Here is a 19,998-nt window from a genome sequence, read left to right on the forward strand (position 1 = left end):
AGTAATCAGTTGCATTAGAAGAAAAATATTGGATGCACATGGGAGAAGAAGGGCTGGAAAGGTAATCGTAAGCTTACCTTTTTTTTGAGAGAGGATTTTGAGTGCTTGAGTAAGATATTGAAGCATCGAGAATAAAGACGAGATCACAGTGAGTACTAAACAAAGACTTCCTTTAGCTTCTTCGTCGCTAAAGAAAAAGACAAGAGTACACGAAACCCAAAGACCAATACAAGTCGGTATGGAACCTACCATGCCAATCTTCTTAAGGATACGATAGCAAAACAGGAGCTTGGGGCCCATCAAGCCCGCTCTTTTGGATTCATTTTCACTCGAAAATATAACCTTAATTTCATCATCAAGTTTAAATGTATCCTCACGAGTAGATTTTATCAAGCTATTCTGGTGATTCTCTGGATCCTCTGGATCCTCTGGATCCTCTGGATCCTCTTGATTCTCTGGATCCTCTGGATCCTCTTGATTCTCTTGATTCTCTTGATTCTCTTGATCCTCTTGATTCTCTTGATTCTCTTGATTCTCTTGATTCTCTGAATCCTCTTGATCCTCTGAATACTCTGAATCCTCTTGATTCCCTGAATCCTCTTGATTCCCTGAATCCTCTTGATTCTCTGGATCCTCTTGATTCTCTGGATCCTCTTGATTCTCTGGATCCTCTGGATTCTCTTCATTCGGGATACCAGAACTGGTGGTAGCATATTTTTTTTTAAGATTATTCGAAAGATCTAGATATCTATAAACAAGAAACTCAATTGAAGAAGTAAACGTAGTTGTCAAGAGTATATAGAAAAACGGAAATTTCACAAAAAAATCAACACCTATGGGCTTTGATTCAATTTTGGTATAATAATTGGCATACAAGAAGTTAAGATGCCACATGAAAAAGGCTGAAGAAGATGCAAAAAGGCTTGAAATAATATAAAATGGAGATGTCCCTTTTAGCCCATCCCTCAAAAAGGTATTGCACTGGTTAACCGAGATAATGAAAGCCACAGTGGGAAACGCTACAGCGATCAAAAGTGTGATCCAAAAGCTCTCATAAAAATAAAACCCAAACGTAGGGGTGGATGTTGCATTTGCAGTCGATATTGTATGGTCTAAAATCGATGAAGCATTATTTGCGACTAGCTGGCTCACCGTTGAGTACATAGTTGCAGAATGCGTGGCGGGGATTTAATTTGAAAAGTTTAAATTAATTTTTTATAATTTAATCGATGAATTCAAGTTTAGATGAGCTTATTGCTGCAAATAGGAAGCCAAAGAACCACCCGAAGGTTTTTAATGCATTTTTATTTCAGGGAACTTACAAAAAGCCTCATATTAAGAAAGTACCGGCAGTTCAGGCAACTTCAAATAGAAAATCGTATATCCATTAATTCATTTATTGTGGTAGTGAACCGCCAATCCAAATAACAGTTAGAAATCGTGCCGCTGCTCGAAAGAACACAAGCCGACCAGAACGTCATGCCCGTAGCCAAAAGCCAAAGCCATCTACTCTTTTAATCACAGTTTCTCCCAATTCTAGCACTCCACCACTTGCGTCTAGGTTTAAGCTCACAAAGAAAAATCCACCTATTGTTATTAGGAAAATTTAAGAAATAAAATTTGACGAGCAGAGTTTAAATTAATTTTATTTTCAATGTCAAATTCATTTATTTCTGCTGGCTCTTCTTTGTCAGCCTCAGCGGGTAAGAGTACTCGTGTCAGCCACCAAGCCGTTTCAAACTGGAATGGATTTTCGTCTCTCTTCTCGAAAGAAAAGATTATTTTGAATTTCAAATCTCGACATATTTGGCATTCCTTTCTTGATGTTTACAAATATAGCGCTCCGCCTACCATTCAAGAAGCGAAGCGAAGAATCGAACTAAACGCGTCCGCATATTACCTTCAATATTCTCTCATAGCTGCTCTTATTCTTATCCTTACAGTTCTTTCAAATGGATGGAGATCAATTTTTGTTTTTTCGTTTATCATTTTTGGCATTCTTGGTATTTTGTATAGCTGGCCTCGCCGTACACATGCCCTGATTCTCCCAACTCCCTTTGACGGGATACAAGTTTCGTGGCATGCTGCCATTTCGCTATGGGCGTTTATTTCTCTACTTTCAATACTTTCCACCGGCATCTGGATCGTCTTTCCGATAGCACTTGGATTTTCTACATTCATCATTGGGATCCACGGCATTTTCCACTCTTACGAGCCCAATTTAGATGTGGATGCTCCGGATGGAATTGTGTAAAGTGTATTAAATATTTTGTAAATAAGTTAACAGGTTTTGGAAGAATAAGCATCCATCATGGAGTTGATGAGCTTAATCTCCGATTCCAAGAATGTCCAATTCCCAACGGCCGGGTCATTTGGCTGGTACAATGACGGAACATCGGCATAAGGTGACAAGCTCTTCGAATTTACAGTTGCCGAGTTCAACCCAAATGGGATGCGACCATCAATTTCAAAGGAACAAGTTCCCGACTCGAATATTCCAGGTGAAAACAATTGGGAAAATTTGTTTTCGCTTGAAGAACCGGTTCGAACTTTTTCGCCATCAATATCGCTTAGTGCAATGATGCTGGATTTTTCTGAGGAGAATGTGAAATCTTTTTCAAGCGAAGAAAGGGAAAGTGGCGACAACAGTTGCGAATACGCAACGAGCTCCGAAAGTGACGGGGAAATAAGCTCGTCCTCTCGCTCTGGAACCAAAGCATGCAGACCGGGTTCATTCTCTAGCCTCATTAACGACTGAATTGGCTGGGCTAAGCAAGAGTATTTTTTCTTTGGCAGCAGCATCATAGCATAAGCCCCAGGAACAAGAAGCGAAGGATCTGGAGATCCACAAATGGGTGTCTTTGCATGCTTGTGTGTTGGCTTCCATGAAATAATGTCGTCAATAGACGGCGATAATACGCGATCCAAGAAAAAGAACCTACAAACCCCTGTGAAAATAATATCTAGATTAGAGACTAAAATTGAGAGATACGAGTCAATTGAGCAAGGCTTTAAGGGGGGCGACATATTTTTGTCCGAGTCCCCTTTGCGATTGTCTTTTCCTTCGATATCGGAATCAAATACGCTTGCAGTTTCTGGATACTCGGAAAAGATCTCGGGGTCCGGCATATTCTTGCTTGAGCACTGACAAAAGGATAAGAAATTTTGTAAAGCCTCGACATTAATGGAGCGGTTCGATCTATCAATTAACTTCCATTCAAGCACGTTGGAAAAGCTTTTCGTCCACGTGATAAAACACGTCCATGAATAGGTTAGGCTTGGCATTCCTTGGAGTCTAGAGACATAATCAGACCCGACACATAAAAGCGAAAGCAAAAAGAGACCATCTCGAAGCTCTAGAAAGCCTGTGGGATTTATTAGAGCAAGGGACTTTATAATTGAATGCGGAGAAAAAAGACTATTTTTATGCGTAGAATATGACACGTCGACCGTGAATAACGACTGGATCGGATAGGCTAGCGTCATTAACATCGAGTCTGCATCTGAGGCACATAAAAGTCTGCGCGTTTCATAAAAGTTGCGGGGACCTCCCCTCATAAGTTTAGAAAGCGAAATCGAAGACGAAGAAGCAAAAGGAGAAGCAGAGGTTCTCAATGCTGAGAATTGCTCATTAATCGAGATTTTCAGGTGTTGGATGTTCTTCCACTCCGCTTCTCCTGCTCTACAGGCACTATCTATAACGACAAAGGAATTTTTCTTGCTATGAGGGTTTGTGTGCATGGAGTTCTGTTGCATCAGAAAATCTTTAGCAATCCAAAACAGACATCGCTCGATTAAAAACATCAATGATGATCCCGGTGTCAGTGCTTCCCTTCCAAAAGTCTCGGAGCCCATATTTGAGGTCTTGTCGTAGCGAAATCGCCTTCTTTTTTGAAGCTCCCATTTTACCAATGGAGCTATTCCGTCAAGAGCAATAAACAGACGGGACGCGCCTTGATATCGCTTCATAATCAGGAACATGACGTGATACAATTGCTCAAAGAGCGGCACCATGGCCAATGATTTAATTTGCGCATCTGTAATGATAGGATTTGGTGTTTTTGAGCATGACTCTGCTGAATGAAGTTGGCCAAGCATTTGTTGGATCTTGGTACTAACTGCCCCTGTGAGATGTTTCCGTGAAAGATTGTGGATAATGCCATTCATATCGAAATATATCTCAGCCACAGGCTCTCTATACAATTAACGGTCCAATGTTTGGCATTACTTTGGCTTATGGTTAATGAAAGCAGATGGAAATTGCTTTTTGAGAAATCCAGAGAGCCCTCTGACCCCCATGGCAATAAAATTTAAATTTACATTTAAATTTGAAAATATACAAGGAAATCGTTGCAAAAGACCAGTCAAGGCTAGCTGTTTGGCGACAGCATTCGATATTTGCTATTGGGCTGGCCATGTAAATGCGCTTGGCCCAAATTGCGATTAAACATTAATCGTCCGAAAAGCAATTATTGGTTAAACGGCTAAATTTAAAGTTTTACCACTCATTTACGAATTGTCTACAAAAGAAATCTTCCATGCTGCAATCGGTGGCTGGTTGGTTATAACAATTCAAACTGAAGGATCCGACTTCGGAGATTTATAGCACTCTTCCGACAAACTCAGCAGCCAAAAGCAGCAGTCTCAAAAACTGTGGTGGTAGGCCAGCCTCTTCATGGGAGCGGTACTAACGAGAATTTCAATCCCGTTTCCTTCAAGCTTAAAATCGTTGATATCTTTAACAGCGTTCGAAATAAAAGATTTTTCGGCAACATCACAAGCAGATGCTGCCGTTAATTCTTGGAGCTTGCGTCTAAGAATTGAGTTTTCCACTTCAAGCTGAATATTACGACTGCACAGCTGCTGCATCATTTCTTGTCTCTTAGTCCGTGATGCATCAGCAGAAATCCTGTTCATAATTCGGCGGTGGTATAGTTTCGAGGGATCAGGTGGCTTTTTTGATTTCATCCTTGGATGATTTTAAAAAGCTTACCCGCAAATGTAAATTTAATTTTAATTTTAAATTTTAAATTCGATTATTCAACGGCAATTTAGACCCCCCCCCTCGATTGGTATATTTTTCAAAGGTGGGCCTCTTTTGTTGCTGTGCAATGGCGCTGCGGCTTTGACGATTCTTATTTTTGCAGCCCCTTCTATTTTCAAGTCTTTCTCTCAAAGACAAGGGCTTTCCATCTCTCTGGCAATTTTTTCAACATATATTTCACAAGCGGCCTTCTATTTTATCTCAAAATCTTCCTCAAAAGAGGTATGTTTTTAATCGATATATTAAGAAACGCCTGTTTAAAGTACTAGAAACCTTTTTGGCACTGACTTCGGTGTACATTGGTCTTCAATGGATGCCTTCTTCGTTTCTTGTGATATACGAGCACTTGATCGTTATAAGCCATCCGTTGATGACGCTGCTTGAAGGGTTCTGCTTTATGATTGTTCTCCTCTCGTTCGGGCAATGGTTGATAAATTTAATAACAAAGCTTGACGAATCGGAAGATCAAACATCGCTAACGGTGGTTAAGGTTTGCTTTTCTGATCGGCTTACTTGTCGTAGGTGCTTGTGCTACTTTTGTCGTCTGCCATTTTTATTGGATCAATCTATTGGATATATGCTATAATCTCGAGCGGGACCATTACACGGATCTCAACGGCGCTTCTTTCCTCAAGTATTACTCTTTTTTGCGTCCTTTTTACCATTTCGCTATTTGCCAGCGATACGCAGATGATAATCTCGGATTCTGTTCTGGTCCTTCTATATCTGGCATACAATGTTTGGATTATGTCTAGAAGCTCGTTGAGAGCTAGTCCCTTGACTAAGAACCAGGTGCCCGTTTTTGCAAAATGGAAGCCAGGCTCTTTTTCGGCAGCAAACTCGGGGTTCCTAGCCATGAAAGATGTGTTCTACGAATTGCTGTCAATAGTGGCCACTCCCTTTCTTTCGCTTTACTCTTCCACAATATCGATTCCGATCAATTCGATTGTGGATCAGTCTTTAAAATCTTGGAGCGTTGAAATCATTTTAAATTTTCTACTAAGAGTCTCTTTGTTTATCCTTGTTCCAAAACTAGTGGAATCTAACGGCAACGAGGAGGAAGAGGAGGAACGAATAGGCGAGACCCTCAATTCTATAGGGAAGGCGTGTCTTGTCCTTGTATATACCCACTCTGGCGGATTTACCTACGACAACAATGTTGTCTCGTTTTTTCCAAACGTCCCGCAGGTTCTTTCTGCCATTTGCGAGAGCCAATATTGGCGCTGGGCCAACGTATATTTCGTGCTGGCACTGTATCTTATCGCTATCTTGAACAGTAGAAGGGAGCTAGGCTGATCTCGAATGGAATTTCCCAATGCTTGCCAATTTCAAACTACATCAGAGCATTTGCAATCAATTTGCTGTAAAATCTTGAGTGAGTAAAAATAAAAGCTTTCAAGGGGATAGAAAATGCATTGCTTTATTACACGAATTAATTGAAAGTTAGAATTCAGAATCAAGGCTGAAGCGGCGGTCGGACGGCTTTTGCATCACGCCAGACTTTTGATATTCGCCAACTTTCTTTTCAAAAAAGTTGCTTTTTCCTGACATGGAAATTAAATCCATGAAATCAAACGGGTTTTCGACATTATACAGTTTTGACAAACCAAGTGAGAGCAGAAGTCTATCGGCAACGAAGCAGATATACTGCTTCATTAAGGTGGAATTCATACCAATTAGGTCGACCGGCAGAGAATCAACCAAAAAAGACTGTTCAATACTAACGGCCTCATCGATAATGGCATATATAATCGCCGGATCTGCCGGCTTTTTCAGGTGGGAATGTAATAGACAAGCAAACTCGGTATGTAGACCCTCGTCTCTACTGATCAGCTCGTTGGAAAAAGTAAGCCCAGGCATCAGACCGCGCTTTTTTATCCAAAAGATGGCTGCAAACGACCCGGAAAAGAATATGCCCTCAACTGCGGCAAATGCAACCAGTCTCTGCGAAAAGGGGGCATCTGGATTTGCAATCCAGTTCAAAGCCCATTTGGCTTTTTTTTCAATGCTAGGGATATATTCGATGGCGTTGAACAATTTTAGACGCTCCTGCTCATCGCGAATATATGTGTCAATCAGAAGGGAATACATCTCAGAATGGATATTTTCCATCATGATTTGGAACCCGTAAAAGAAACGAGCCTCTGGGATTTGCACCTCCCTAGCAAAGCGAACAACTAAATTTTCATTTACAATTCCATCGGAGGCTGCAAAAAAGGCCAAAACGTGAGAGATAAAATGGCGTTCCCCGTCATTCAGAGACGCCCAATGGGTTAGATCCTTTGACAGGTCCACCTCTTCGACCGTCCAGAAGGAAGCAACCGACTTTTTATAAAAAAGCCAGATTTCCTCATATTTGATTGGAAAAATCACGAATCTGGAAGGATTATCTCTCAACAAAGGTTCCTCCTCCTCCTCAGCGGCATTTGCATCGACCATTTCCACTTTATCTATTGCATGCATGTTTTCCTTGTTGGTTTCATCGTGAATTCCATTGAAATCCGCTTTTAAATTGGGTTTCAAGCCCGTGCTGGATAGTTGTTTGCAGTTGAAAGAGGGTGAAGTAGACATTGAGTGCGCTGCAAAAAGCGACTCATACAAAATCAGTTAATTTTAACTTAAATTTTATAAAATGAAGATGGCCGTGGTTTGTGCTAGTAATATGAACAGGTCTATGGAGACACACCATGCTCTGATGTATTATGTCTATTGCGTATTTTTAGGAAAAAAGGGATCAATATTTCCTCGTATGGAACTAATTCCATGGTAAAGCTTCCCGGTCCCAGCGCCGACAGGCCCAATGTCTATCCATTCGGGACTGCATATGAGTTCATGTACAACGATCTCAAATCGAAGGACCTGCATTTGTAAGGATTTAGTGCTTATTTACAGATACACACAAAACGGCATCTTGTATATGTTAGAGCGCAACAAGGGCATTAAGACTTGTYCGGAGCGGTTTCAGGAGTGCAAAGACAAATTCGACATTGTTTTTTCTTGCGAAGAAAGATGCTTTGAAATCATCTGTGATGGTATTTATTTTGTATTTGATATTCCTTTCAGAATATTCGAGCCAATCTTCAATTCATCGCTCTGCCGGCCCGCAGGGATATTCACCTACCCTCCCAAAGCTCGTCTACGTGATAAATTTTGAAATCAAAGACACGCAAGAGGATGCAACTGTTGGCGCTCGGTCTATCCTTCAAATGGCCCAGCAACTTCAGCCCATTTTTCATGCGCAGAGCGATGGCCAAACCACTGCTTCCTTCGATTCGATTATTTTCTCGTTTCAGGAAAAATTTCCCGAACTCAACATTTGCTATGCGATTTTCTTCACTTAGAAAGTCATACGCTGTACGATCGAGATTGAGGAGATCGTATATTTTATGCCATGTTATTTTATTTTATTTCATTTCAATAATAAGCTTACAAAGGTGGTGAGAGGAGCCATCAGCAGCGAGGAAAATAAACTAGTGGGTAGAGTCCATTTTTAAAATCAAATCGTCGCATATAGCCATTAGCTCTTTGTTTTCTTGCGTTTTAGCCTCGATTGTAGACTCTAGCGACTTGATTGTAAGCTCTGCGCGGGTGATTCTTGCTTTGAGGGCCGAGGATTCATTTGAGGCCTCTTGTCTGGCTCTGGTTACCTCGTTATTTGCCTCTGCGATTTTTTGTTCAGCTAAAAGCCGAAGAGATTCGTATTTTTGCCCGTTTCTCGAGATGTCTGCCTCAAGAGCAAGAATCGTGCCTCGCTGCAATTCTTCTGTCTACAGAAAAACGAATAAACACGTTCACGACAAACCTTTCGAAGCCCCTCATTAATAACCTTGATATCGTCAAATCGAGACTTGAGGTCGGAATATGATTGTTCCAGTTGAGATAGCTCTTTGACCAATCTCTTGTTCATGTTTGCAATATCGTCATTTGCCTTGGTAGCCCGAAGCTGCTGTAGCTCGACGATCATTTTCTTCATCGCATCTTCATATTCGGCAACTATCGCCTTCATAGCATTGATCTCCGACCTCGCTGTAGTGCATTCCTTTTGTAAGTACATGACTTGGGAGAAAGAGGAAGAATGTGAAGGTGAAGGTAAAGGCGATGAGACGAACTCGTTGTGTTGTTGCGATTTGCAGGGGGAGAGCAAAAGCGAGCCACATGGGGAAAGCGGATGTAACTTACACGGTGATTTTCCACTTTGATCCGCCTCGCACTGTAACGGGAGAAATTCTATGTTGCTGATGATGTTTAATGCATTTTCTTCAATGAGAATGGTCGACACCTACGCAGCAATAAATTGGAAATAGCGACAAACCTCCTTGAATTCCTCGTCCTCGTCTCCCTGATCATGATCGCCAGTGGTGGCTCCCCCAGCCAGCTGCTGGCCTCCGCAAGGCGGGGTCTGATCACTGCCATTTACCTGAATGCCGGCCAAATCAATCGGTGTGCAGTCAAAGGAGATCGCATTGTAGCTAGCCGTATTCGCTATGGAGACATCGACATAGTCAGTCATTTATTTCAAAATTAAAATATATTTACATTTCGGATCGTTGGAACATCGTTTCTGAAAGAATCCTCTCAACCTCTTTGTTGACAAATTCGTATCTTGACGAGTCTATAAAGAGATTCTTGTCATCTATATCTTCGATCACAAAGTTGTGCTTTGAATCCAAATGCAGCACTATCTGTTTTATTGACTCGTCAGAGCACGTCAAAAGCATTCCCTTAATTGCCTGGACCATTCCAAAATTAAAATTTATTGCGCAAAACGATTTAAATGGACGCTCCGGAAAATTTTGCCCTCAAAAGAGCAATTTCTTTATCGTCAAGATGACGGAACAGATATTCTGGAGTTCCAAGTATGTGTCCGCCAGGAATATCATCGAGTTTCAACGGTAGCTCACCGGATGTAGGGATCTTTCTCAGTGGGACATTCAGTTGGCGGCAGATGCTTGCAGAGGTCTCTGGAATAAATGGGTATAGAAGAGCTGCAATAAGATAAATAGAATTGAGCGAGAGATTGATCAAGGTATCACATTCGCTTCTTGATCCTTCAAAAAGGGAGGAAGACAGGCGTGCTGCGGTAATGAAGGTGTTTGTCAGATTTCCAATTATCATCACATCCTTCAGGGCAGCTTTGAGCTTAATATCTTCCATTTGACAAATATATGATGCCACGTGCTCGTTAACGTCTCCAATAAACTTTTCGAAAATGGAAAAAGTTTTCAACTCGCTCAATTGAGAGCTAGGTGCCGAGGATTTGTAAATCTTGGTAACAAATTTAACAATCCTAGAGACGAGATTGCCAATATTTCCCAAAAGGTCGCCATTGTTTTTGGCTTGCAAGTCATCCCATGAAAAAACAGAGTCTGAGCTTTCAGGGCGGTTGATAAGCAAGTAGTAACGCCACACAGACTGCGAAATGTTTGTCTTTGCCGCCTGATCGCCAAATACTCCGATGTTTCTTGACTTTGAAAACTTTCCATCTTCATAATTCAAATACTCAGTGGTGCTTATGGATTTGAGCATCGTGTAGGGCTCCCCAGTGCCAAGCAAAGAAGACGGAAAAACAACCGTATGGAAGGGAACGTTGTCCTTGCCCATGAATTGGACAAGCTCGACATCGTTTGGATTCATCCACCATTTTTTCCATTCTGTGCAATTACTTGCTGCAAGGTAATTTGCCGTGATCGAAATGTATCCAATACACGCGTCAAACCAAACATAGAATACTTTGTTTGGAAAATCTGGAACGGCAGTTCCCCACTTCAGGTCTCGAGTGATGCACCGCGGAGTTAGCCCCTTAGAAAACCAAGCCTCGCTTATATCTACTGCGTTGGAGGACCATTTGGCCATAGCTTTATCAGATGTAGCTTTAAGCCAGTTATGGCATTGCTCCTGCAAAGATGGAAGGTTCAAAAAGTGATGGCTCGATTGACGGACTTTTGGAGTATTGGAATCCAATTTGCAACGGGGATCTTTCAACTCGGTCACTGCGTTCAGCAGGCGGCCGCATTTATCACACTGATCACCACGAGCATCAAGATACCCGCAAAAGCCGCATGTGCCCTCAATAAAACGGTCTGCAAGAAAACGCGAGCACGAATCACAAAAGAGCTGCTCAACGGTATCTTCATAGATAAATCCATTGCACTTTAAGGCCGAATAAATCGATTGTGTAATTTCGGTTTGCAAGGGCGTGGCGGTGCGTCCAAAATAGTCCATATCGATGCCAAACCACTTGTAGACATCTTTATGCACCTCATAATATTTGCTGCAAAGTTCTTCGCAAGAAACGCCGTCCTGAAGGGCTTTGGTTTCCGTTGCCGTTCCATATTCGTCTGTACCGCATATGAAAAGTGCATTGTATCCGATGGAGCGGCAATATCGGGCATACACATCAGCTGACAAAACGCTTCCGATGATATTTCCCAAATGCGGCACATTGTTAACATAGGGTAGCGCTGCGGTGATAAGAACATTTCGTTGTCCCGCCTTGGGTAATCTGCTAATAAGCTACAATGCGACCTACATGACGTTGGGACGAAGCTCGTTAAAGCAAACAGAAGATTCCTTGATATTGCTAGCAAGAGCGCAATTTCCTACCATTCTTATCAAGCGCAGATTATGAAGATTGGTAAAGGGACGGGCCTTCAGAAAAAAAGCTGCTATGACTTTAAAAATATCATCACCGCTAACACACCGTCTAAAGTTTACAATTTTAATTTTCTTATGGGTTCCAAATCTAGAATATCTCCACTGATTGGTTATAACTGTGACATAGAATGACATCATGCTTAATTCATCAACTCCATAGAGATAGGAATTCTTAATCGTAAAGCCGCTTTTTTTGACGATCTGATATCGCCTTTTTAATTGCTCTATGATTATGATATTTTTTCCTATTTATCTCTGTTTTATAACGCTGTTCGTTAAAGGCATCAACACGAAGCCATTTAGCTGCATTTCCGAAATATATTGCCAAGGCAAAATGCTAGACGAAATCCAAAGATCCGGAATCTTTCTAGATTCAAAGACATTTGTAGACATGCCAACCAAAAGACCTGAATCCCAGGTGCTTGCCGCTTTTCATGACCTTCCTGAAAATGCCAGTCTTTCTGATCTTCACAAATTTCTTAATGAAAACTTTGATCCACCGGGCTCCGAATTGGATTACCCAAATCCGGAAGACTGGAAGGACAATATTGAGCTGTTCAATAATATCCACGACCCGGATTTGCTCGAGTTTTCGAAGGAAATACACTGCAAATGGAAAAATCTTATAAGGGTTGTTAACTTTTCTAGGTTGTGTGAAGGATGTGTCTCCAGTCATTTAAATCTGAAATTTCCATTTGTCGTTCCGGGCGGACGATTTCGCGAGTTCTATTATTGGGATACGTTTTGGATACTGGAAGGATTGCTGATCAGCGAAATGTGGCAGACGGCAAAGGGGGTTCTTTTAAATTTTTTCGAAATTGTGGACCAATTCGGATACATTCCCAATGGATCCAGAATTTACTATCTCAACCGCTCACAGCCTCCGTTGCTTGTTCAGATGGTCAAGTTATATATTGAATATACGTCGGATTACTCGATTCTATTATCTGCACTTCCATTTCTTGATAGAGAATACCTGTTTTGGATGAATTACCGGGTTGTTGAGCTTGAGCATGCAACGTCTGGATCTTTCAAGCACCGTCTTAATGTGTATAGGGTGAACAATACTTTGCCAAGGCCAGAAAGCTTAATGGAAGACATTCATTTGGGAAAAAACTTGCCTGCAGATGAAGAACGCATTCGGTTTTACGGGAATCTTGCATCTGCAGCGGAGTCTGGCTGGGATTTTTCTTCACGATGGTTCAAGTTTGACTCTTTAAAGGATAAGCACACCCATCAAGAGTACAGCCAGATGCACGGCAGTGCTCGGTCATATTCGGTTCCGTTTGAAGATTTGACATCCATCGACATAGTGAGCTTGATCCCTTTGGATTTGAATGCAATCATGTTTGCAAATGAAAAGATCCTGGCAACATTTCATACAATTATGACTTTGCACTTTGGTTACGCGCCATCTGCCATGGTAGACTTTTACACAAAAAGCGCCGCTTCAAGATACGAAGCGATGAAAATGTTTCTTTGGAGCCCCACTCTTTCCATGTGGTCGGATTATAATTTCGTGACAAAGAAACTGAGGAACGAGGCAATCTATGACTTTGATGTGCAAAAGCCACATTCCAAGCCTTTGCTTTCGAAATTTTATATTTCCGATTTTTCTCCGATCTGGTATTTCGATAATTGCGATTTGGAAGGCTTTGAACGCGTAAGCATCACAACCAGCAGCAACGTCAATTGCTTGGATGATTTGAAAAGATTAAACGATCTCGTGCTGATCAATTTGCTCGACCATGTAGAGTGCTCCCTAAAGCAGCAAAACGGCGATAAGAATGAGTCTCGCCTGTGGAACTATCCCGGAGGCATACCGATCAGTGAAATTGTTTCCGGTCAACAATGGGATTTTCCTAATGCATGGGCCCCTTTTCAATACTATCTTGTGTTTGCTCTTTTAAAGAAAAGCCAATCCACACAAGATGGGTCTCTCAAAAATAGACTTAAACATGCAGCGCTCGAAATTGCCCAGCGGTGGATCAAAAGCACCTTTTGCGGATGGAAGCGGACTGGCCATTTTTTCGAAAAGTACAATGTGCTTTATGCAGGCATGCCCGGAGAGGGCGGTGAATATATCGTGCAAGATGGGTTCGGATGGACCAATGCGGTTATTTTAATGATGTTGAAGAAATTTGGCAAAGATTTGAAGTTACCGATGGATTGTAGCATTCGTCCCCCAATATATCCCTATTTCAAGTCCACGCTAAAGGCCTCTCTGGTGCGCCACAGTGAACTTGTGCGATCTTCCAGCGAAAAATGCTTAAAAGATCTGCACTCGATCATACAAAGCACTGCCCACGAGAAGACTATTTTGAATCTGCATTGATAATGCCAAACTAATTTTATATTAAAATTTTTTTATTGGATAACAGTGGCTGGTAAACAGCTCGTCTGCATTGTTTTCATAAATATGTTTTAGATGCAATGTGGCCAATTCAACGTTCGCGGGACAGCCTTCGACAATGTTGTGTTGGATTTGCCAAACCACCAATTCGCACAAAAGTCGCTGCACATGCGCATTGCCATTTGGAAAGCGGAACATTTTAATAATTTGCGTGCCATTGAGAATCGGCTTGAGCGTCCATAGCTTATCCAGATTGTATTTCAGGATTAGCCGGTGCAGCTGACTGAATGCCAGAGCGACCGTGTCAACAACGCAATTTGGAATGTTCAAAACGGCGTTTTCTTTGTCAAGAAAAAGATCTTCAACCGATGGCTTGGGTGTCGTTTTTGGAGAGAAAAGCATTTTTTCGATGCAAAGAACCTGGGAAATAACCCATGTCATTTCCCAACGCGGTCCAATCAATCGTAAGCAGGAGCACAGCCTTTCAAAATCAATCGACATAACATCCTGCCATCCAACGCAATCCAGCAGTTCGGGAAAAAAATTCGCACCCTCAATGGACAACGTAATGTGGTCCTCCTCGATGTTGGTTGTTTTCAAGGCATATTTACAAAGGAATGAGGAGACTGGGATGGTGGAAAATTTATCCGTGCTGGATTTGTAAGCTAAAAGCCCCTTGTGGGGGAGGAATATGGCACACAGGTGCAGAAGATAGAGCATTTGGTCCTGCAGCGGAAACGAAATCCTTTTCATCCCAATTTCCTTGCCATCATATGGGACGTCCTCGTGTCTACAACAAAGAGACTCGATAAAGATTTGATTTTTCAAAAGCCTATCGAGAATTTGTGAAAAAATCCAGCCTTGAGCCATCGAATGGGCTTCATATTTTTCAAGGCTACCTTCAAATTGGGAGTATTGGCCTAAATTGGAGATCATGATGGGATGCCAAAAAACGGACTGCCAAATTTTCAATCTCCAAAGCATCGATAAGGAGAGAAACGGATGCGGACCTGTAAGCATTTTTTTGACCTCAATTCCAATTCTTTCTCTGCTGATCTTTTCGTATAACAAATCCCTTATCTTTGGAGTGTTGAGCAGGGAATCATAAATTTCCTTATCAATTTCAAAAGAAAATCGGGAGGCAAATCGAACCACTCTTAATATACGTAAAGGGTCATCCATAAATATGGCCGAAGATGGCAACGGCGTGCGAATGAGCCCGACGGAGAGGTCCCTAAGACCTCGGCCGGTCCAGTCTTCCACTCGTTCAGTGTGGATATTATAAAACAAAGAGTTGATGGTGATATCTCGTCGATGGGCATCGTCAGATGGGGAGCCGAATACCATTCTGGTTGGAATTCTAGACGTTTCGGAATACATTTCAGACCGAAGATTGACAAAGTCGATTTTCTGGCCAAACAGCGATAAACATGCCGTTTCCAGATGTTTTGATTGATGCGGTCTAGCTGCAACCACTGCAACGGAAGTAATCGGGAGGCCCTTTTGTTTGACGAACGAGCAAAAAATGGTGGCAAACTTTTCCCCCGTCATTGAGTCGATGGAAACATCAATGTCAGATGACGTTATTCCAAGCAGCTTGTCACGCACCCAGCCGCCTGCAAATCTTAGGATCACCGAATTAGGCGATATAATTGGCTGCAAATGGTCCAAAGTTGTGCCTTTCGTGAAGTGATGATGCTCGAAAGAGGTGGTGGGAGAAGGCGGGATTTGGAGCACCTTATTGTCCAATGCAGCTTTGCATTCGTTTAAAAGAGAAACAATGCGCCTCTCCAAGTCCGTAAGGATAATTCGCTTTGAAAGCACTTCGATTTCCTCGGCAGACGGACCCTGGTCTTCTCGCAGCATGTATGCCTTGTACTGATGTTCCGTGGTATTTACGGCCTTTCCAATAACATCGGCCAAAATAGAAAATGACGGGTTTTTGCTAAGCATTTTACAAACCGGGGTTCCAGGCGCAATCAATTGTTTGAATAATGACTTGGCATAAAGCATAAACAATTCCAATTTATTTGAGCTAATTTAAAATTTAATGGATTTTGAAGGTCTCTCCCCGGCGTCCCCTTTAATTGGAGACAAGGAGAATGGATTTTCCTCTTTATTACAAGAATACCTCAATTCTGATGACAGGCATCTTCTTCACTGTGAAGTATCTTTTCGGGTTTAACCATAGTTGCTATCGGCATCCTATTCAAGCTGGAGGAGAATCCGCGGTGATGGAAATTGCCTGTATTCCGCCTTTATCTTTGGGTTTCTGGAAAGGTTGACGCTAAATTTTGATGATTTTTCAATTCTGCTAGAGCAAATCGTTGATCATCACTCGAACTTTATCAGGACCTCCATATTGGGCCCTGCCGACTTTGACCTAAATATCACAGACGAGTTTCTCGAGTGTTTCATCGAGTTGTTGCAGTCCATTTTTTCCAGCGCTAACAACAATCATAAAGATACAGCGATAGCCATTTTGACTTCCACCCTCAACGATGACATTATGGGGTCCAAGTCGATCATTGCCTATTTGCGTCTGGTTGCTTCCGGATGGATCAAGCTGAATTCGGATTCTGTACTACCCCGTATTATTGGTCTAAATTATTCGTTTAGATCTGATTACAGATGATGAAGATAATATGGGCGAGCCACCATTGCATGCTGGCCAATTGATCGACTCCTATTGCTCGCGTGTGGTCGAGCCTATGGACCAAGCCTCTGACGATATTTCGATTTTGGCTCTTGTTAAGACATTTTCAATAATGCCGTGGTTTTCCCTTTCTGTAAAAATAATCTCAACCGATACAAAGGAGGACTATCTTCCAGAATTTACTTATTCAACCGATACTGTGCACAATGGAGTTAACTTTCACATGCTATTTCGACCTGGACATTATGATCTCGTTTATCAATAAACTGAATGTGTAAACGGAGTTTGCAATTGGACCGATACATTGATTTGACACCCCGATTTTATTCATCCATTAGACCTAATGCTTTCAGTTGCTTCAGCAAAAACACGTTTAGTTTCTCCGATCGATTCTGCTTTAGCTCCATATCTTGGAAATTCGAGCGATGGGCCACCACAATATCGAGACTCAAAGAGGATCTGGATTCAAGAGATGGTTTGAACCAATTGTCAATTATGCAATAATCCCTAGAATTTACCTCAAAGAAATTGATCAGCGCTTCCTTCAACGTATAAAGATTATCCATCAAATCTTGCGGACTTTGCATGCCAAATTTGAACGAAATGGTTTCCGTTTGCGGTAGACTCCTTCGGATGTTATAAATTGGCTTATCGAAGAGGATGCTGTTTTGGATATATAAACATCTTCCGTCATTGGTAATAAATACGGTGGAAAGAAGCCCGATTTCGGTAACAATGATTCCTTCATATTCGTCAAATGATACGCGGTCTCCAACATCATAAGGATGAGAGAGGAGCACAAATACGACCGAATACAGCAGATTAGAAGCAAGTTTCGCAAAAACAAAGGAAAGACCAAAGAACACGGTGCCAAATGCAGCAATACAGCTGGTTGACAGGTCAAATATTTGCAGCACTAATGCAAACAGAACGATACCCAACAAGGACAAAGCCAAAATATCAAGCTGGCGGATAATGGATTCGTTTTCTGCAAGGCTTTTCAAAATTGTTCCCCTCTCCTTAAAGGTTGATATGATGTGTTCAGAGAGCTCCTGGACAGAAATATCACCATTGTCATTTTGATCGAGTAGCTTGAATGCTTCAGAGGCATCATTACTATTTGGGAAAATAAAGTTGAAGTCTTCCTGTACCAAGAAAAGAGAGGCCTGTTTATTTGGGTCAAAGGCATCTCCTTCTTCGTATTGTTCTTGTTCTTCCTCCTCTTCTTGTGCATAATTGTCATCCTCAGTATTTGAGCTTATGGATTGATCGTGTTGATCTTTATCTTTCTTTATCGATCGCTTAAGGGACACAAATATTTGATAAGCAAGAGTAGTCGCCTCCGAATGATATTGATCGAGATCATAATTCTCAAAGCTAGAGATTTTGGCAGATGAATTGACGCCCTCGAAAGAAGAAAAATTGGGCGTTATTCCCGCAATATGGGCAAATAATCCAGAGAGAGCCTGTGAAAAGGGAACTTTCGATTGAGCGAGAGCAAATTTTTTCAAAGTCATGATAACCGCCATTTTGAAGTTGTTCTCTTTTATCCGATCTCGGTAGTTAAAACGATGGAAGGAAATGGAAACTCGTTGCATCAACCATTGCTCCAGAGTAAAAGCCCCGGTGATGCAGGTGATTGCAATTATTGTGCGCCGTAATAGAAACTGCCAAGTTACGAGCTTTTGAAGCTGCGTAGTAATATCCTCTGAAATTGAGGTTACTTGTGTTGTAGCTTCTAAAAAAATTCTGTTTGACATAAACACAGAAAACAAGCAAACAATGAACGAGATAATGAGCGGGCGTAATCGAATCATGTGAGCAAGCTCTTCACAGAATTTGTCATTTTCGCTAAAAGAAGTGAATTCGATAAGCATATGTGGGATTAGATCAAGTAGGGCCAAGGTAAACAAATAAGAGCCAACAATCCATAAAATGAAGCCACACCAGCGGATTAATTCCAGAAGAGGAAAGAGCGTATCATTCGCTTGATACTCAAAAAAAGGATAGGAATATGAGTCTCCAATTCGATTAAGCATAAAGTTGGTAAATATCATCAAAGAGATTCCAATAAGTCCATTCAGAAACTCGATCAAGAACTGGGAGTTCAATATGCTACGCTTTTCAGATGCCGGTTTTAAAGATGAGGACAAAGCGGCTCCATGCTTCTTGAAGGTTTCACCGGAGCTAAGAACATTAGATATCTCACTTAGTCGAACAGGCTCGAAAGATCCTTGCTGATCTGAATTTTGAAAAAATAGCATAGATGTCTCAGAGGGTATGGCTTCAAGTGCAATCTCGGATTTCGATGAAGGAAGGTTGTGGGAATCAGATGTCGGGGATATCTGTATCTGCACGTTTGGGTTGTCTGTGCTCTTTAAGCTAAAAGCAGAAGATGAAGCAGTGGCCATTATTGGCTTTAGAAAATAGCTCGAGAAATATTCTTATTCATGATTACAATTGGTAGAAAAAAAGTAGACCAATTAAAATCCATGCCATGATTAAATAAAAATTAAATTGTATCAAATCAGACCGCTAGCTCCAATATATTTCTTCTCTCACCAAAGGACAGATGACATTTTGCATTGCGAATGAATCTAATAAAAATAGAGATGTGTTGGAAAGTGAAAATTTGATGTACTGAATCCATTTTTAAAATTTCCATATTAAGCGTGTGCATAAGATTACGAACACAAGCGAAGCGTGTAACCGCTAATGATGCATTTTCCAATTTAAAGGGAAAATTAATTTTTAACTTTTACAGCATGAAGGGCCTCATAGATGCATTTGCTGAGTCATTTTCGCACTCTGAGGGAAATGTTCAACTCTATAACTCTGTGTTAGAGAAGAGCGAGCAGTTCTTTCACTACTCCGAGTCCTTGGCTAGTCCTGACCCATTACTTGGTAAGGGCATAACTTTACTATTTTCAGAAAAATACCATTTTATTTTATCATTGAAGGAAAAGCTGCAGCATCTCGCAGCCCAATACAAAGACTCTCAATGTAAATTGAGAAATCTCAATGTCGAGCTTAATTTTATGAAAAAAATACGAGAAAACCGCTGCTCTGGCTTTTTCTCCGAATTTATAGCGCAACTTGAGCAGATTTACTCGGGTAACGTGTCTCCTATTGATGAAGATTCGTTTGAAACTGGCATAGAATGTTTAAAACAAGAATATATTCGGCTTAAGGAGGGAGCCGTTTCTCTGGATGGCAGTAGTCGTGATTTCGAATCGTTTCAAAAGCTTAGTGTGGATTTTGTGCAGTTTTATTTTCTAATCTGCTCAAGTT

General features: G+C 41.4%; 14 protein-coding genes across 14 annotated transcripts; 6 read left to right on the forward strand and 8 right to left on the reverse strand.

Moving 5' to 3' along the window:
* DI09_90p10 (Tap1 protein) lies at window positions 1–1,164 on the reverse strand (the record flags this gene model as incomplete). The annotated part of the gene is made up of 1 exon (XM_013381035.1): window positions 1–1,164. A coding segment is annotated over one exon (1,164 nt), but the record flags the coding sequence as incomplete, so codon positions are not given.
* A 490-nt stretch (window positions 1,165–1,654) lies between these two features.
* DI09_90p20 (uncharacterized protein) lies at window positions 1,655–2,254 on the forward strand (the record flags this gene model as incomplete). The annotated part of the gene is made up of 1 exon (XM_013381036.1): window positions 1,655–2,254. One exon carries the CDS (start codon window positions 1,655–1,657, stop codon window positions 2,252–2,254), a length of 600 nt encoding a protein of 199 aa, XP_013236490.1.
* A 26-nt stretch (window positions 2,255–2,280) lies between these two features.
* DI09_90p30 (uncharacterized protein) lies at window positions 2,281–4,167 on the reverse strand (the record flags this gene model as incomplete). Its single annotated transcript, XM_013381037.1, has 1 exon — window positions 2,281–4,167. One exon carries the CDS (start codon window positions 4,165–4,167, stop codon window positions 2,281–2,283), a length of 1,887 nt encoding a protein of 628 aa, XP_013236491.1.
* Window positions 4,168–4,644: 477 nt separating this feature from the next.
* On the reverse strand, window positions 4,645–4,968 carry DI09_90p40 (uncharacterized protein; the record flags this gene model as incomplete). The annotated part of the gene is made up of 1 exon (XM_013381038.1): window positions 4,645–4,968. One exon carries the CDS (start codon window positions 4,966–4,968, stop codon window positions 4,645–4,647), a length of 324 nt encoding a protein of 107 aa, XP_013236492.1.
* Window positions 4,969–5,734: 766 nt separating this feature from the next.
* Window positions 5,735–6,340, forward strand: DI09_90p50 (uncharacterized protein; the record flags this gene model as incomplete). Its single annotated transcript, XM_013381039.1, has 1 exon — window positions 5,735–6,340. The coding sequence occupies one exon, from the start codon at window positions 5,735–5,737 to the stop codon at window positions 6,338–6,340; it is 606 nt and encodes a 201-aa protein (XP_013236493.1).
* A 147-nt stretch (window positions 6,341–6,487) lies between these two features.
* Window positions 6,488–7,615, reverse strand: DI09_90p60 (uncharacterized protein; the record flags this gene model as incomplete). The annotated part of the gene is made up of 1 exon (XM_013381040.1): window positions 6,488–7,615. One exon carries the CDS (start codon window positions 7,613–7,615, stop codon window positions 6,488–6,490), a length of 1,128 nt encoding a protein of 375 aa, XP_013236494.1.
* A 61-nt stretch (window positions 7,616–7,676) lies between these two features.
* Window positions 7,677–8,385, forward strand: DI09_90p70 (uncharacterized protein; the record flags this gene model as incomplete). The annotated part of the gene is made up of 4 exons (XM_013381041.1): window positions 7,677–7,741; window positions 7,768–7,911; window positions 7,937–8,076; window positions 8,207–8,385. The coding sequence occupies 4 exons, from the start codon at window positions 7,677–7,679 to the stop codon at window positions 8,383–8,385; spliced, it is 528 nt and encodes a 175-aa protein (XP_013236495.1).
* A 129-nt stretch (window positions 8,386–8,514) lies between these two features.
* On the reverse strand, window positions 8,515–9,554 carry DI09_90p80 (uncharacterized protein; the record flags this gene model as incomplete). The annotated part of the gene is made up of 3 exons (XM_013381042.1): window positions 8,515–8,811; window positions 8,847–9,254; window positions 9,357–9,554. The coding sequence occupies 3 exons, from the start codon at window positions 9,552–9,554 to the stop codon at window positions 8,515–8,517; spliced, it is 903 nt and encodes a 300-aa protein (XP_013236496.1).
* A 260-nt stretch (window positions 9,555–9,814) lies between these two features.
* DI09_90p90 (uncharacterized protein) lies at window positions 9,815–11,823 on the reverse strand (the record flags this gene model as incomplete). The annotated part of the gene is made up of 3 exons (XM_013381043.1): window positions 9,815–11,546; window positions 11,574–11,747; window positions 11,816–11,823. 3 exons carry the CDS (start codon window positions 11,821–11,823, stop codon window positions 9,815–9,817), a joined length of 1,914 nt encoding a protein of 637 aa, XP_013236497.1.
* A 209-nt stretch (window positions 11,824–12,032) lies between these two features.
* On the forward strand, window positions 12,033–14,033 carry DI09_90p100 (uncharacterized protein; the record flags this gene model as incomplete). Its single annotated transcript, XM_013381030.1, has 1 exon — window positions 12,033–14,033. One exon carries the CDS (start codon window positions 12,033–12,035, stop codon window positions 14,031–14,033), a length of 2,001 nt encoding a protein of 666 aa, XP_013236484.1.
* A 21-nt stretch (window positions 14,034–14,054) lies between these two features.
* On the reverse strand, window positions 14,055–16,004 carry DI09_90p110 (tRNA nucleotidyltransferase; the record flags this gene model as incomplete). Its single annotated transcript, XM_013381031.1, has 1 exon — window positions 14,055–16,004. One exon carries the CDS (start codon window positions 16,002–16,004, stop codon window positions 14,055–14,057), a length of 1,950 nt encoding a protein of 649 aa, XP_013236485.1.
* A 149-nt stretch (window positions 16,005–16,153) lies between these two features.
* DI09_90p120 (uncharacterized protein) lies at window positions 16,154–16,972 on the forward strand (the record flags this gene model as incomplete). Its single annotated transcript, XM_013381032.1, has 3 exons — window positions 16,154–16,331; window positions 16,370–16,642; window positions 16,683–16,972. 3 exons carry the CDS (start codon window positions 16,154–16,156, stop codon window positions 16,970–16,972), a joined length of 741 nt encoding a protein of 246 aa, XP_013236486.1.
* A 62-nt stretch (window positions 16,973–17,034) lies between these two features.
* DI09_90p130 (uncharacterized protein) lies at window positions 17,035–18,236 on the reverse strand (the record flags this gene model as incomplete). Its single annotated transcript, XM_013381033.1, has 2 exons — window positions 17,035–17,166; window positions 17,226–18,236. The coding sequence occupies 2 exons, from the start codon at window positions 18,234–18,236 to the stop codon at window positions 17,035–17,037; spliced, it is 1,143 nt and encodes a 380-aa protein (XP_013236487.1).
* Window positions 18,237–19,472: 1,236 nt separating this feature from the next.
* DI09_90p140 (uncharacterized protein) lies at window positions 19,473–19,998 on the forward strand (the record flags this gene model as incomplete). The annotated part of the gene is made up of 1 exon (XM_013381034.1): window positions 19,473–19,998. A coding segment is annotated over one exon (526 nt), but the record flags the coding sequence as incomplete, so codon positions are not given.

The sequence above is a fragment of the Mitosporidium daphniae genome, assembly GCF_000760515.2.
Source record: "Mitosporidium daphniae strain UGP3 chromosome Unknown contig-90, whole genome shotgun sequence".
Taxonomy (NCBI): domain Eukaryota; kingdom Fungi; phylum Microsporidia; genus Mitosporidium; species Mitosporidium daphniae.